The 13,685-nt window shown below is 40.5% G+C and overlaps 3 protein-coding genes across 6 annotated transcripts in view; 1 reads left to right on the forward strand and 2 right to left on the reverse strand.

Moving 5' to 3' along the window:
• LOC133521882 (unconventional myosin-XV) overlaps nt 1-13,685 on the reverse strand; it is a 153,028-nt gene that overhangs the window by 110,471 nt on the left and 28,872 nt on the right. The window contains exon 2 of one of the 3 annotated variants that reach the window (XM_061856993.1): nt 3,682-3,829. In XM_061856993.1, coding sequence (XP_061712977.1) covers nt 3,682-3,828 — 147 coding nt within the window. In that variant the 5' untranslated portion in view covers nt 3,829. Of the gene's footprint in view, nt 1-3,328; nt 3,456-3,563; nt 3,830-13,685 lie in introns of those variants that run through there. The other 2 variants (XM_061856991.1, XM_061856992.1) reach the window with 2 other exon arrangements.
• On the reverse strand, nt 4,811-6,571 carry LOC133521890 (uncharacterized). 2 transcript variants are annotated; one of them, XM_061857003.1, is made up of 2 exons: nt 6,473-6,571; nt 4,811-5,906 (listed from the first exon to the last, which is right to left on the reverse strand). In XM_061857003.1, the coding sequence occupies exons 1-2, from the start codon at nt 6,518-6,520 to the stop codon at nt 4,929-4,931; spliced, it is 1,026 nt and encodes a 341-aa protein (XP_061712987.1). In that variant the 5' UTR covers nt 6,521-6,571; the 3' UTR covers nt 4,811-4,928. The 2 variants fall into 2 exon arrangements, with proteins under 2 accessions (XP_061712987.1, XP_061712986.1); XM_061857002.1 differs by having other exon boundaries at nt 4,811-5,948; nt 6,473-6,540.
• Nucleotides 7,090-13,685, forward strand: part of LOC133521898 (protein BUD31 homolog) — a 39,016-nt gene continuing 32,420 nt past the window's right edge. Inside the window, exon 1 of the mRNA XM_061857016.1 lies at nt 7,090-7,188. The gene's annotated coding sequence lies outside the window, so the exon portion shown is untranslated. The remainder of the gene's footprint in view (nt 7,189-13,685) is intronic.

Consider the following 13,685-nt stretch of genomic DNA (forward strand, 5'->3'; position numbering starts at 1 on the left):
ATACATTACCTATCCCACTATGGGTCTCTCAAGGCTAACGAAAGATTCTAGATACATATATAGGTACCTCATTTTTATATCTGTTTCACCATTATCATTTATCACCGACAGAAAGATGTACCTAAGTAAGCGGTAAAAATCTTACCCCCTTATTTAGTGAATAATATATTTCATCCCTTTCTTATAAATACATAAGTCGAATGACAGATTAAGACAAAAGATTCATAGCTCGTAGCGCGTTTATAATTAACGCCAATACTTACTTTACCTGTTAGTTTCTATCTGCAGTCAAATAGCTGATTTAGCAAACCGCCATCATTCTACAGACTGCAAAGAACGATACAAGAACAATGCAGTCCGTTCTTTTATCTGATGTGTCAATTGGAACGCGTGCCGATAAATGGGCGACTATCGAAGATAGCGTTGTCACCAACAATGAGCTAGAACTATGTAGATGAAATACGTTGTCTTGGAATCTGTACAGTTGAGTGTTGATTCGATGTGATGTTTTTACAGGCTGTTTATTTCATCATCTGCAATAATTAACGAGCTGAATATATAGGTCATATTGAGCAACTTTTACTATGTTACCAATCCCGAAATCGCGGAAAAAAAATTACTCTCCCATAAAAAATGTTAAGGTCAGACATCCAAAATGTATGAAACAGCCAATTTTTTTTCGCGATTTCAGGGTTGGGCACATCGTAAAAGTTACTCAGTATGATCTCTGATGACTCCGTAAAATATTGCGGGTGACTAAAGAAACAACCTGTATATCTTAATATAAAGATATATCTAAGTTTTTACTTTGTTATTTTATATATGATCTAAACTAAACCGTATGTTAACCTTATAAGTTGGCAGGAAAATTCAATATTCTGAAGTATTTTTCTCTACCTATTCTTCTACCTCAAAGTAAAATATTGTGTAATCTTTTATTTATAGAAAGGTCACCTTCAAGACTTGCATTTAAAAATGAGAATCGATAAAAAAAAATCTTTCTCGGCCTCGGAATTAAATATTATTTTTGCATTGCTTGATATAAAATATTTGTGGGATTCCAGACTCCTCCCTCTCACTGCAGGAAGCTTCAAAATTGATGGCGTCGTGAGACTCGTGAGAGTACAAGGGATTATTTATTTTTAAAATCCCAATCCTATACTTACGGTATCGCCATTACTGCTGTCATGTAGCATAATTTAAGATGATCATTTTATTAAACTTATTTTAAAAGGTATTGCTTTATTTTAATTATTTTATTTTTTACATATTTGTATTAGTTATATTACAGCGCCAGATTGAAGTGCATTTCGTCACTCATAAGATGTATATAAAATTCAGTTACCCTGAACCTCCATAACCGTGCCAATCCAAGGTACAATTTTATTAATGGCCTTACGGCATACCTACAGGAACCCCGTAACACTCCTTCGTAGGCCGGGCTACCTGTTAGGCCTAGGCGCGCATCATTTGTTTTTAACAATTGCTATAGTCATCTCGTTCATAATTCAAAAATTCTGTCTTTTACTTTAATTCGTCATAAAGGTAGTATTGTAGCGGTCGCCCCGACCTTGCGGGCCGGTCATGCTGCGTTGGCAACGCCGGCCGTCGGCCTCGCGAAAGGTACGACACGTTGTTTCGTAGATCAAAGTTTATGTAACGTACCCGAGTCGTGACCGATAAACTTACACTTACTGCAATTTAGTGTTATGACTGTAAACACTTTTATTTACTCAAAAATCTACGATACGTGGAATGGCAGTTACAATCTAGCTGGCCATTCGTGGCAATAGTCATGCAGGCACCTAGTATTGCATTTTTTTCGGTTTTCGCAATAGTCTATGAATATTACAAAACCGTGTAAGACTCAATATACTTTGGCATTCAATTCTGAGTATCATCTTAAATTGAAGAATCCTGTTTCATTTGCTTATGTTTCTACAAGCTTGCAATGTTTGTTCGGGTCAAATCTTGCGAGCTAAATTAGATCTACTTCCCATTATTCGATTGACCTCAAACTTCACATACGTAAGTGTAATTTAAGTTTTCACAATGCAATATTATGGTACCTACTATCGTGCTGACCTGATGATGGACACAGGAGATGGTCATAGGGTCTCTGTGATATAACAACTTAACCTAATTGTGTTTGAGTGTGTTAGAATTACACGATAAGCGAGTCAAGATTCTTTTCGTTGTCTTTTGTCCTCAAAAAATGTGACGGAGTGGAGCTTTTTGTATGAGATGAAATTTTGTTTTTAATTTTTCTTATGTAAAATATAATCTACAGCTTGAAACACATACAATAGCATTCGACTATTTTATTTATTTGATACAAGACATAGGTAAATACAAGCAAGTAAGTAAGTAAACACTTTATTGTACGAGAAAAATAAATATTACATCAGATGGAATATAATTGGGTAGTACAAAGGCGAACTTATCCCTAAGAGGGATCTCTTCCTGTTAACCCATACCTAAAAGAGTAATTAAGAACTATATCTAAAGTAATTATATATTATTACATACTATATGTATACTATAATATAAATAAATATCTACAAACGCGACAGAGTGGTCAGGAACAAGACAACGAAAAGAATTTTGACCCAAATATTTGTTGCCTGTTGAAAGAAAAAAACAGTCCGCGATATAAGCTTGAACAAAAAAACATTACTTACATTTATACACATTTGTTAGAACCATTAAACGCACGTCTAAGATTTCCCTTTCTCCATTTTATTTATTCAATTGTTAGTAGCGACAATATTTATCTTTCTCATCGCCCACAGTTCAATCTACGATAGTTGAATGATTGAGACCAGCTAATGACAACAGTGACAACACGTTTCATAAGCTGACATTACGCAACCAATGTGCGTCGCCCTGACACATCTACATACATACACAGATTTTACTGCCTTGTGTAATTAATAATGTTCCGTCTGTTCATGGTGTATAAGGTTTATTGGTGGATTTTTTGGTAAAGCGGTGTCTGTTATGCACTTGAACACGATTATGGAAATGTTATTTTTTTACTGTAATGTAAGAACCTACCCATATATTAAGTGAGTGGTTACTTGAGTACCTTACCCATATATTAAGTGAGTGGTTACTTGAGTTATAACCGTGAATTGCAACTTATAATTTACACAAATTTAAGACGTAGAATTTAGTTATTACAAAAAGTCCTTTGAACGTGTGTCGTCACCAATACATATACATAGTTACATACATAGCTGGGAGAAGGGTACAGCCGGTTGGCGCCTGGTGGCTGGTGAGGGGCGCGGGGGCGCCGGGTGGCTGGAACCACACCATCCTACGTTACCTGTGAGTTGACGACCGCGCTGACGAGCAGCACGCGCGGCGCTCGATGCACCTCCACCAGCTGGCCGGGGAGGGGCGCGGGGGCGCCGGGTGGCTGGAACCACACCGTCCTACGTTACCTGCGAGTTGACGACCGCGCTGACGAGCAGCACGCGCGCCGCTCGATGCACCTCCACCAGGTGGCCGGGGAGGGGCGCGGGGCGCCGGGTGACTGGAACCACACCGTCCTACGTTACCTGTGAGTTGACGACCGCGCTGACGAGCAGCACGCGCGCCGCTCGATGCACCTCCACCAGCTGACCGGGGAGGGGCGCGGGGGCGCCGAGTGGCTGGAACCACACCATCCTACGTTACCTGTGAGTTGACGACCGCGCTGACGAGCAGCACGCGCGCCGCTCGATGCACCTCCACCAGCTGGCCGGGGAGGGGCGCGGGGGCGCCGGGTGGCTGGAACCACACCGCCGCGCCCTCCGACCACTCGGTCCCCCCGGACCCCGCCATGCTGGAACAAACAACACAAACTCTTATTTTAAGATGTCTGGAATTCGGTGTAGGTAAATTATATAAAACATCATCATCATCTTCCTGGCCTTGTCCCGGCATTTTGTCACGGCTCATGGGAGCCGGGGTCCGCTTGGCAACTAAACCCAGGTATTGGCGTGGGCACTAGTTTTTACTAAAGCGACTGCCATCTGACCTTCCAACCCAGAGGGTAAACTAGGTGTTATTGGGATTTGTAGTTTTTTTTGTATTGCTTTTACAGTATGTTATTCCTCGATAACTTTTAGCCTTTATCGTTGTAATCGCCTAGGTAATCGTTGATCGTCCTACCGAGAGTATAGCTACTCGTGGTATAGCTGATATAGCTTTATGGCGACATTCTTAAATTTAATTTTGTACCTTTATTACTGATACCAAATAATATAGGTACAAAATTACGTTTTAGAATGTCGCCATGTGTATATAAATTCACAAGTTCTCCTAATATGTACTAACAGTAAGTAACGTGCTTGCACTGCGCTGATAGATAGCACAATTCGTTATGTATTTTTATTTTTATAATTTGGAATCACTAAGAATCATATCATAATAGTTGAATACCTATCTTTATTAACATGTCGTATAAAATAGACGTGATTCAAAATGGCGTATTCATATTTGGGGCCACCACACACGAGCGTCTTTTGAGCGTCGGCGTGACGCCGAGGATCAGGAGACGCTAGTGTGGGGTTGCCCTTAAATGGAAACCAGCAAGTGGTCCCCGGCCGCCGAATGGCTTGGAAATTTTGGGATGCCACATTTAAGTATGGGTTATGATGAGGTAATGGGATAATAATTGCAATTTCTTTTTTCTTGCGAAACAGTTACATATTTGTCGTTTTTCGATCTGAGGTATTTTACTATAAAGGCTTATTTACAGTACCAGCCAAAAAGTTGAAGGTGGTATATTTTTAGCCGGTACTGTATTAGGAAATAAACTGCATTTTTATTTATATAAAAAAGTTTTATTTCCAGCAGAATATTTTTTGTATAAATGTACTTAAACTAAAACTTAATTCTAAATATGGCTTCTACTTAAAAAAGTCTCGCAATCAGGAGAGTTATAAGTAGATCGGGGAGCCGTAGCCGTACTGACACGGGCATGGGTCGTACGCCGGGAAATACCCGCAGCCGCACTGCGGCGTGCCGTCCGGCACGATGCACACCGGCGGCGGCGTCGGCGGCTGGAAGCATATCGGCGCCGGCGGCGGCGGCTGCACGCAGATCGGTGCGGGCTGCGGCGGCTGGAAGCAGAACGGCGGCGGAGGCGGAACTTGGAAGCAGATAGGCTCCGGTGCGGGCGGCTGCACCGTCATAGGCGGCAGCGGCGGCGGCTGCACGGTCACTGGTGGGAGAGGAGGCAAGTTCACGCACATCGGCGGCAGCGCCGGCGGCTGCACAGATACGGGCTCGGGTGGTGGCAGCTGCAAGCACATGCCCGGCAGCGGCGGCGGCTGGACCGTCACCGGCGGCGGGCACGGCGGCTGAACTGGCACTGGCGGCAGCGGCGGCGGCTGCACCATCACGGGCGGTATCGCTGGCGGCTGGATCATAATCGGGGGCGGCGCTGGCAGCTCAATCATGATCGGTGGCGGCAAAGGAATTTCCACCATCATAGGCGGGAGCGGCGGCGGGTCGATATACATCATCGGCGGTTGCGGCGGATTCACCGTTACGGGCGGCAGAGGAGTCGGGTTAAGGTATAGTGGAGGCGGGGAAGGAGGGGTCACCATAACTGGTGGCGGAGGAGGAGGAGTGATGGTTAGAGGAGGCAGCGGCGGAGGGTTGACAGTTATCGGTGGAAGGCACGGCATCTCGATGGTGATTGGAGGAGGCGCTGGCGGGTTAATGCACATTGGGGGTGGCGGAGGAGTGGAAATAAAGATCGGGCCTGGTGCGGGAGGTTGGCACGTGCATGGCGGAGGAGCGCACGGGCATGGCGGGGGAGCGCAGCCGCAGGGGGCAAAAGCGGGAGGGGCGAGGGCCGCAGGAGCGAAGGCAGGAGCGCAGCCGCACGAGTAGTACTGCGCGGCAGACAGCTGCGGAGCAAACAACGGCACTTGAGCGAGCAGAATAGGGTTCTACTTGCTCAAAACATTAAAGCAGTGGCTATTGGCTACGTCAGTTTTGTTATGGTAGCAAGGAAGAACTTAGCAGGCAGAAAATATGATTGACTCTTAGAGTTTCTTCGGGAATATAGAAATTCGAAAATCGTCTATTTGCCTACAGGCAATACATGAATTATACATATCGCGCTCGTCTATCCTAGTTTCATTTACCTATCGCGAGATAAGTAAATGAAACTTCGATTTTCTATGTTCGCTGTAAACGCTATTGTTACTAAATGATAGCAAAGTGGGCTGTAGCTGAGTAAACTGAGGAAGATGGTAAATGAAGATGTTTTGAGCAAAACTATTGTGATTTGTAAAGGCGGGATTCCACCAGCGGCGCTGTGCGGCACAATCATTTTTGTACTGAATATGCTTGTGCCGCACACTGGTGAAATCCCGTCTTTACATCACACTAAGTTTACATTGCAAATTGACATATGTATGTTTATAAACATTGTTAAGTAACATGGGGCTTAGTAGAATTCAAATGTTACCTGAAGTAGTCCTGCCAGTAGCAGATTCAGAAGTACTGTTGGAGCCATCTTGACCGATGACTGACTTGCCTTACCCCGAGCCCTGGCCTCATTATATATAGCCGTATTTCCCCAGACTAGGTCGCAATAATATGCAATGTGTGAAAACTTATCGTATCACCCATATTTACTAATAATCAGTTACTAAAGGCTGCGGAATGGCTCGATAAGCCACGTCTAGGAGTGTGATAATGATTATGTAATGGTGGCACTATGCTAAACAACGGATCAGAAATAGGTCGATTTCTGGCGTAGATTGACGTCTGTTCTATTTTTGTATATGGGTTTTTAAAAGTTCAGTAGATTTTTAAAGGACTCTGGTGGACTCTGGCATTTTATAAGTATTTTGCACTATTTAATTTGCAGTAAATATTTTTACTTAATGTATGTAAAGTCGGGTATAATCGTGTTTCGTTCGAAATTCGTATAATTTTTGACGTTGGACTGTATAATCAAGATTTAAGTACTGGCAGCCCTGCTATTTGCAGTAAATATTTTTACTTAATGTATGTAGGTATCTAATGTATTTGACAGACTCGCTCCGTACTGTCTAGGTATCCGTAACATGTTTTTTCCCGACTTCCGAAAGGGTTATGATTTAAGCAGTAAATTTATATGTCTGCATGATACTAGTATGTGTAGCGTGTTCCACCGTATGATCAAAACTACCGATATTGGTAAGTGAGGTGTAACTGATTTCTACATATTTAATCAATTTTGAAAGAGGCGGATTTTTAATAAAAATTCCTAGCAGGTTCAGTTTGCTTGTTCAACAATTAGCTACATTTACTGCAATTTAATATTCATGTAGTGAGGTGCGAAAATGCAATAATCCATTGTTGACATTTAAAGAAGACAATAGAAGTTCGCATTCATTAATAGTTATTTGTTTTACAAGGGGGCAAAGTTGTTGTTTAACCGCTCGCGCTAATATTGATACCCGAGCAAGCGAAAGATTCCAAAATTGAAACACGAGCGTAGCGAGACGTTCGAGAAGTGGCATCTTGAGCGTTGCGAGGGTTTCAGTGCACGAGGATTGAAAAAACTTTGCCTCCGAGTGAAACACAACATTTTTCACCACACCAACACGAGGAAACTACTAACTATGAAATACCAAAAAATTCAAATGAAATCAAATCCAAATGAACGTAATAAAAAAAACTAGCTATCTATCTACTAGCTAACATAAGGAAACACCTCAAAATTTGCATCTGATTACTTTGCCCCACATGTGGATAAAATGCAACTTTGGTTTTTGAACAATCAAGTGGGCCTTTACCAGTTGGTGTGGTGAAAAGTAATATAAAGACGATTCGATTCGAGTCACTCACACTTTATAACTTAGTGATGCAACATGTTATAACTTTAAAACTACTGAACACGGGTAATTTTCATCACACGTTGGGAATTTTACAAAGAGAAAAGGATAAAAGATGAAAAATTATAAACAAATGCTCGGAAGCATATAGAACTTCCGAATTTAAAACATCGATACCTACGACTGGAGTGAATTTCTTGCCATACGAGCTAGCAATGGAAAGTGAAAACTCGCTAGGAAACGTTGAGTGAGCAACCAGTTTTCTCTAAAATCAAACCTTTTTAAAAACTGTAGCCACAGTGAAATTTCATTATGGCAATTAGCTAAATTCTCATATACAAATATGTCGTTTTATCTCACTAGCAACCCGCCAAAAGTAAGATCGTCATAACTTCACACCTGCCATGTCCGAATGTCGTTTCACTTTTCTCTTTCCGCAATTAAGCGTCGTTGATATTTGTGTGTTGAGTCCGATGATTATCTCCACTTGCATTCCGTCTTGGCCGTTTCTACCGGGCCTATAATCGACAAGCACAATATGACTGTTCTGTTAACTACATTGCATTTCTTTTACGTTGCACGTTGGTTTTAGTTTATTCTGCAATGTTCATAAAATATCGAACCTAGTTTCTGAAAGAGAGTTCAGAAACTTGATGTAATTAGATAGAAAATAACTATATCCCTTCGCATGACATACTCCAGCAGCGGGACTTAGGAATCGAAATGTAATTAATTGACAATAATGATAACTTTCTGTGGTCCATGGCAGCCAGGATGGCGCCAGAATCCAGCACATAGCCAAATGCAGCAGGTATCTCACGTGATAAACCAGACGCGGATAAATGATGACTCGGCCTCCGACCTCTGACCCCGAAACTAATGGCCAGTCTTACCTCTGTTACTTAACAATAAGCTGTGATTCACTGACGGAGCGAATTGGCAATGTCATCAATTTCTATTTAATTATTTGCTTGGTAGGTTCTAGGTATGATTAATAACTTGGTGATTACATGGAACATTTGCGCTTCTTTTGAATATCGATATATGGTTAAATTATTAATTCTTCTCAAAAGTTAAAAACCTATTTTGCACGAAAGAATATCCAAACTTAGTTCCGTTATCAGACGGTTGTCTACTTAACTTACAACTCTAATCGGCACTATCTGTCTTTTTCTGGATATGTGGAAGGCGATTGCGGGAAAGAACCAATTCCAATTCGCTGGAGCGACACAGTCAAGAGGGCTACAGGGGCGAATGGTCAGGATCCTGAGACGTGACTGACGTGAGAGAGAGAACAACTGGAAAGAAATTAATCATCTTGATAGAACTGATAGAATATTCAAAGATTTAATACTGTATTAAGCGCAAAACACACTAATATCAAGAACGAACTCCGAGCAAAATTTACTTCCAGTAAAACTAGTTTAAAATCGACGACCGTTTACTATACTTGCAAGCCGAATTAAAATTGTATAAAATATGCAATTGATTGCAATCCCTATACTGAGAGTCATATTAGAGAATTCATACATTTAATTGTAAGTTGTTTAACTCTAAACGTAAACTCTGCCAACAATGTCATTGCACTGTGTAAAGTGTGAACCAAATTGATCGAAACGCATAAAACGTTCACCGTCGCGCCGTCAAGTTCACATTTCCAAATCGGTCTCGACACACCAGCGACCCACAAAGAGTTCATCGAAATCCGGCAACGCCGAGACAATCCCAGATGTGGATCCACACCTTTGTTGAATACCAAAATAGTTTACAATTCGCCAAACCGGAGAAACAGGCTATAGTGTACCTACAAAGTACTCGAGAAAGTTTACGCTATTCTATTCTAGGATATACGTTTTTAGAAATTTGCAGTCAAATCGCAAAACAAAAGGCACTTAGGTCACTTAGTTAGCTACAGATATTATTCAGATAGGCGAGGAAGGTCAGGCTCTAAAGGAAGGACTGGTGAGTCTGTCGCATTTGCGATTAGGAAGTTAACCGAAGTCGTATGCCGGCCGCGCGTTGCTTTCACGACTCGCGACTCATTGCAATAAATTATCTTGATAGTGTCAAAGACAATCATTTTGGTTGTTGAGCTGAATACATTGAGATTTTATTTTCTCTGAAAACAAGTTTGAGCGTCGTAAAAAGCTTATTGGCTGTTGTTTATATTTTGCAGTATCATCAGAACTTACGAATACGAGAATTAGAATGCGTGAATAATTTCAATCTGACACTCAAGAATGTTCTCGTTGCTATAACACAAAATAAAACTTCTAGAGTCAATGTGTTTGAATTGTAGACTTGTTGCCTACTCATAAAACTACTAAAGTAAAAAGGCCCAAAAAATAAAAGTACTCTTGTTGACTATACAATAATGTAATAAATTCAATAGAGGCACAACTGTTATAAAAGCTTGACAATGTTTAGTACCGGCCAGACGTCATGTTTCTCGGAAAAATCTTAACACCGCGATCTAGGATTTTCAACACATGGTATAGCGACATCTAGCAGGCAATTTGACAACTAAAATTAACTTCTTGCAAATAAAGTTAGGAAATACATACAGAGGTTGGACAACCAACTAGTAAAATAAATACAAAAATAAAGTTGATGTTAAGCTTGGGTGGGTTTTATGATTGGCTGTTGTTTATATAACAATTAACAAGAAATAATCGTAAATTATACGATGTGTTATGTATTGATGTTGATACAAAACCCTCAGAGTCGCGATTCCGATATTTATTACTCGTAAACACCAGCATTCTCCATCCTAAATTAAGATAACCAGCACAAATATCCATACTTTTACATAATTCGCTGTTTGTTTTATTCGAAATATTTTCATAAATAAATACCAATGGGCTGCACGGGCAGGGAAAGGTAGAAAGCAAACAATAATTTATTCTAATAATTTCCCGCCATAAAGGGCCGGTGTACGCTAGAAAGTTGCGTGGTCATTAGTGTCCCTGCTAGAAAGCCTGGAGTCTACAATAACAACAGCTAAAAAAATAATTTTTCACGCATATTATGGGAGTATTGAAAATATTGAAAACTATTTTTCTACTTGCCTTGCTTGGTACTAGGTTCATTCCTATGGATTCATTTATTTACATTCTGTGTAAATTCTCAAAGCATTTCATAGTGCGAGAGCTAAGCAGAAAAGCGCAGTGAAAAACGTTCACTCAAAGATGTCTTATTGCTATTATCCGATACCAATATTTCATTTCAGCAACATTAAGAGTATGTTTATTCGTATTAATGTAAGTGCATGTTTGATCTATGACGCCATCATCACGCAAAAAAACGGGCAACCTTTAGAAAGATGACTAAGGTAAGAACTAAGAAGCCTTTTAAACTTGAATACCTGTACGCAGGAAATTGGGACATATGGACCGATGACGTTGACGTCGGTGACCGCGAGGGCCGGGAGCCCGGGATCGGTAATCACGCAAAAGAACCCCGCAGACGTAGGTTCAATCCCTACCCTACTTTAGGAACACAAAGTTACTATAGTAACTTTAAATATGCATATTTAATAGTTGCAACAGTTTGGAAACGTAGCAGCTTGTAAGAAGAGCACCCCTCGGCCTCTTTATAAATACATAACATTTGCACAAACAACACAGAGACTTATTTGGAACTGTTATGGTTGTTACACTTGTTAGATAGAGATTTGCACTTATACCGGTGGTAACACATCTTTATAAAAAGAACCCCAATTAGCAGTTCCATTCAAACAAAAACCTATCACATCGAGATATATTTTTTGCAACTAGCTAAACAGACTTTAGAGCAGACACCTCTCAAAGAGCGGTGCCAATCCGCGCGTTTTTGCCAAATTATCCACACGCAATACCCCATCGCCACCGCCGCCGCAAAAACACGAGGGTATCATTCCTACTGCTTATTGAATACTCGTGTTAGAAGGACTAGTATACATTTAAGTTTCGATAACGCATAACAACCAAATAGCTATCACAGTATACATACGGGATAGGGTAGAAGAAATGTAGGGTGACAACCTAAAATTTCTTCCGGACTTCCGCAGGGGCACAGGGCGGCTTCCTTGATCTCATGCATGGAACTCATGTCCGGATCTTTCACTCCAGCATCAACATGTAGCGCATACGGTATGGAACAAAGTTGAAATTTTTTTCCACTTGGAATAAATCATGTACATGAACATGATTTCAATGGAATAAATGATATGATATGATAATTTCGTAAACTTTTTATACAGCGTGTATTTTTGATATGACCGCATATCCAAAGGGTAGTTTAGGCTTTAAGGCACTTTCATAGGTTTTATAAAAAAACAGTCAAATTTTATTTTTCCATATAACAATTCAGCAAGCAATTTCTTTGTTGCTTCTTTGTTTTAACTCAAAATGTCGCATTTAATGACGCGTCATCACAAGTGTCTCAAGTGACTAACTGTGATGTACGAAATACATTGCCTGTCGAAAAATATAAAAAAAAATAATGAATGTTCTGGTACTTCTGGTAGTTACGACTAAATAAAAAAGATCTCCCAGGATCGTTTTATAGCCCTAAATCCTATCTAGTTTAAGTTTGCAATTTCCAACATGAAAGCTTCCTTTGTTTCCTGTAAAATTTTCCGAACGATAATATGAAAAAGTTTGCACTTGGCCTAGTAGAGATGATAATCGTTGACAGAAAACGCCAATCAAACTTAAATAATGTTAAACAGCCAGGTGACTTCGTAACATCCGTCATCCCGATACATGTTTTCTTTTCGTTCGTCGTTTGTCGATGTACGGTTGTTATCTTGACTACACCCCCAGTTACACTGGTTCGTCTGAAGCTAACACTCTGCAAGCGTTGACAATACAGAGCGAAGAGTGGAGCGCGACCGAACGCAGTTATTCTGCTATTGAGGTTGATTCATAATCATAACATAACTAATACAAAAACAATAATTCGGTTAAAATATTTGGGTCGTGTGTTTTTAGGGTTCCGTAGCCAAATGGCAAAAAACTGAACCCTTATAGATTCGTCATGTCCGTCTGTCTGTCCGATTCTGTCACAGCCACTTTTTTCCGAAACTATATGAGCTGTACTGTTCAAACTTAGTAAGTGGATGTATTCTATGAACCGCATTAAGATTTTCCCACAAAAATAGAAAAAAAAAACAATAAATTTTGGGGGTTCCCCATACTTAGAACTGAAACTCAAAAAATCTTTTTTCATCAAACCCATACGTGTGGGGTATCTATGGATAGGTCTTCAAAAATGATATTGAGGTTTCTAATATCATTTTTTTCTAAAATGAATAGTTTGCGCGAGAGACACTTCCAAAGTGGTAAAATGTGTGTCCCCTCCCCCCCCGTAACTTCTAAAATAACAGAATGAAAAATCTAAAAAAAATATATGATATACATTACGATGCAAACTTCTAACGAAAACAGCTGCCCCCTAGAGCTCAACAACAATACAGTGACAACAATCATTACATACAATGTATGCCCCTCTGCGATATCAACTTGCCCCCCAGTTCACTGGCTGGCTACACCCTTGCGTGATATCATCGGGATAGGAACAGGACTACATGGCCTTAGTGTACTACATATAGGTAACCAAGCTTTAAATATTTGTTGTTACATCAGGGGGCCAAACGAAAAGTATAAATGTATCGGGCTGCCTATTTTCATACATTATTTCAGTTTTGAATGGCGTTTTCTATCATCGATTGCCACCTTGGCTAGGCCCCCAATTTTGATTGTCAACTGGCGATCTATTTGCATGTAAATCCGACGATGTCATTACCCCATACCACAGATAACCAGATAAGTATCAAAACTTTAAAGAATAGCTAATCAGTGGCAGTGACCACGC

Source organism: Cydia pomonella, chromosome 10 (assembly GCF_033807575.1).
Source record: "Cydia pomonella isolate Wapato2018A chromosome 10, ilCydPomo1, whole genome shotgun sequence".
In the NCBI taxonomy this organism is placed as follows: Eukaryota; Metazoa; Arthropoda; class Insecta; order Lepidoptera; family Tortricidae; genus Cydia; species Cydia pomonella.

Bases quoted from the DNA above. Each gene is read 5' to 3' on its own strand.
- LOC133521890 (XM_061857002.1), bottom strand. From the start codon at position 6,520: ATGGCTCCAACAGTACTTCTGAATCTGCTACTGGCAGGACTACTTCAG. The intron at 5,949-6,472 runs GTAACATTTGAA...TTGAGCAAGTAG, and splicing joins TACTGGCAGGACTACTTCAG to AACCCTATTCTGCTCGCTCA.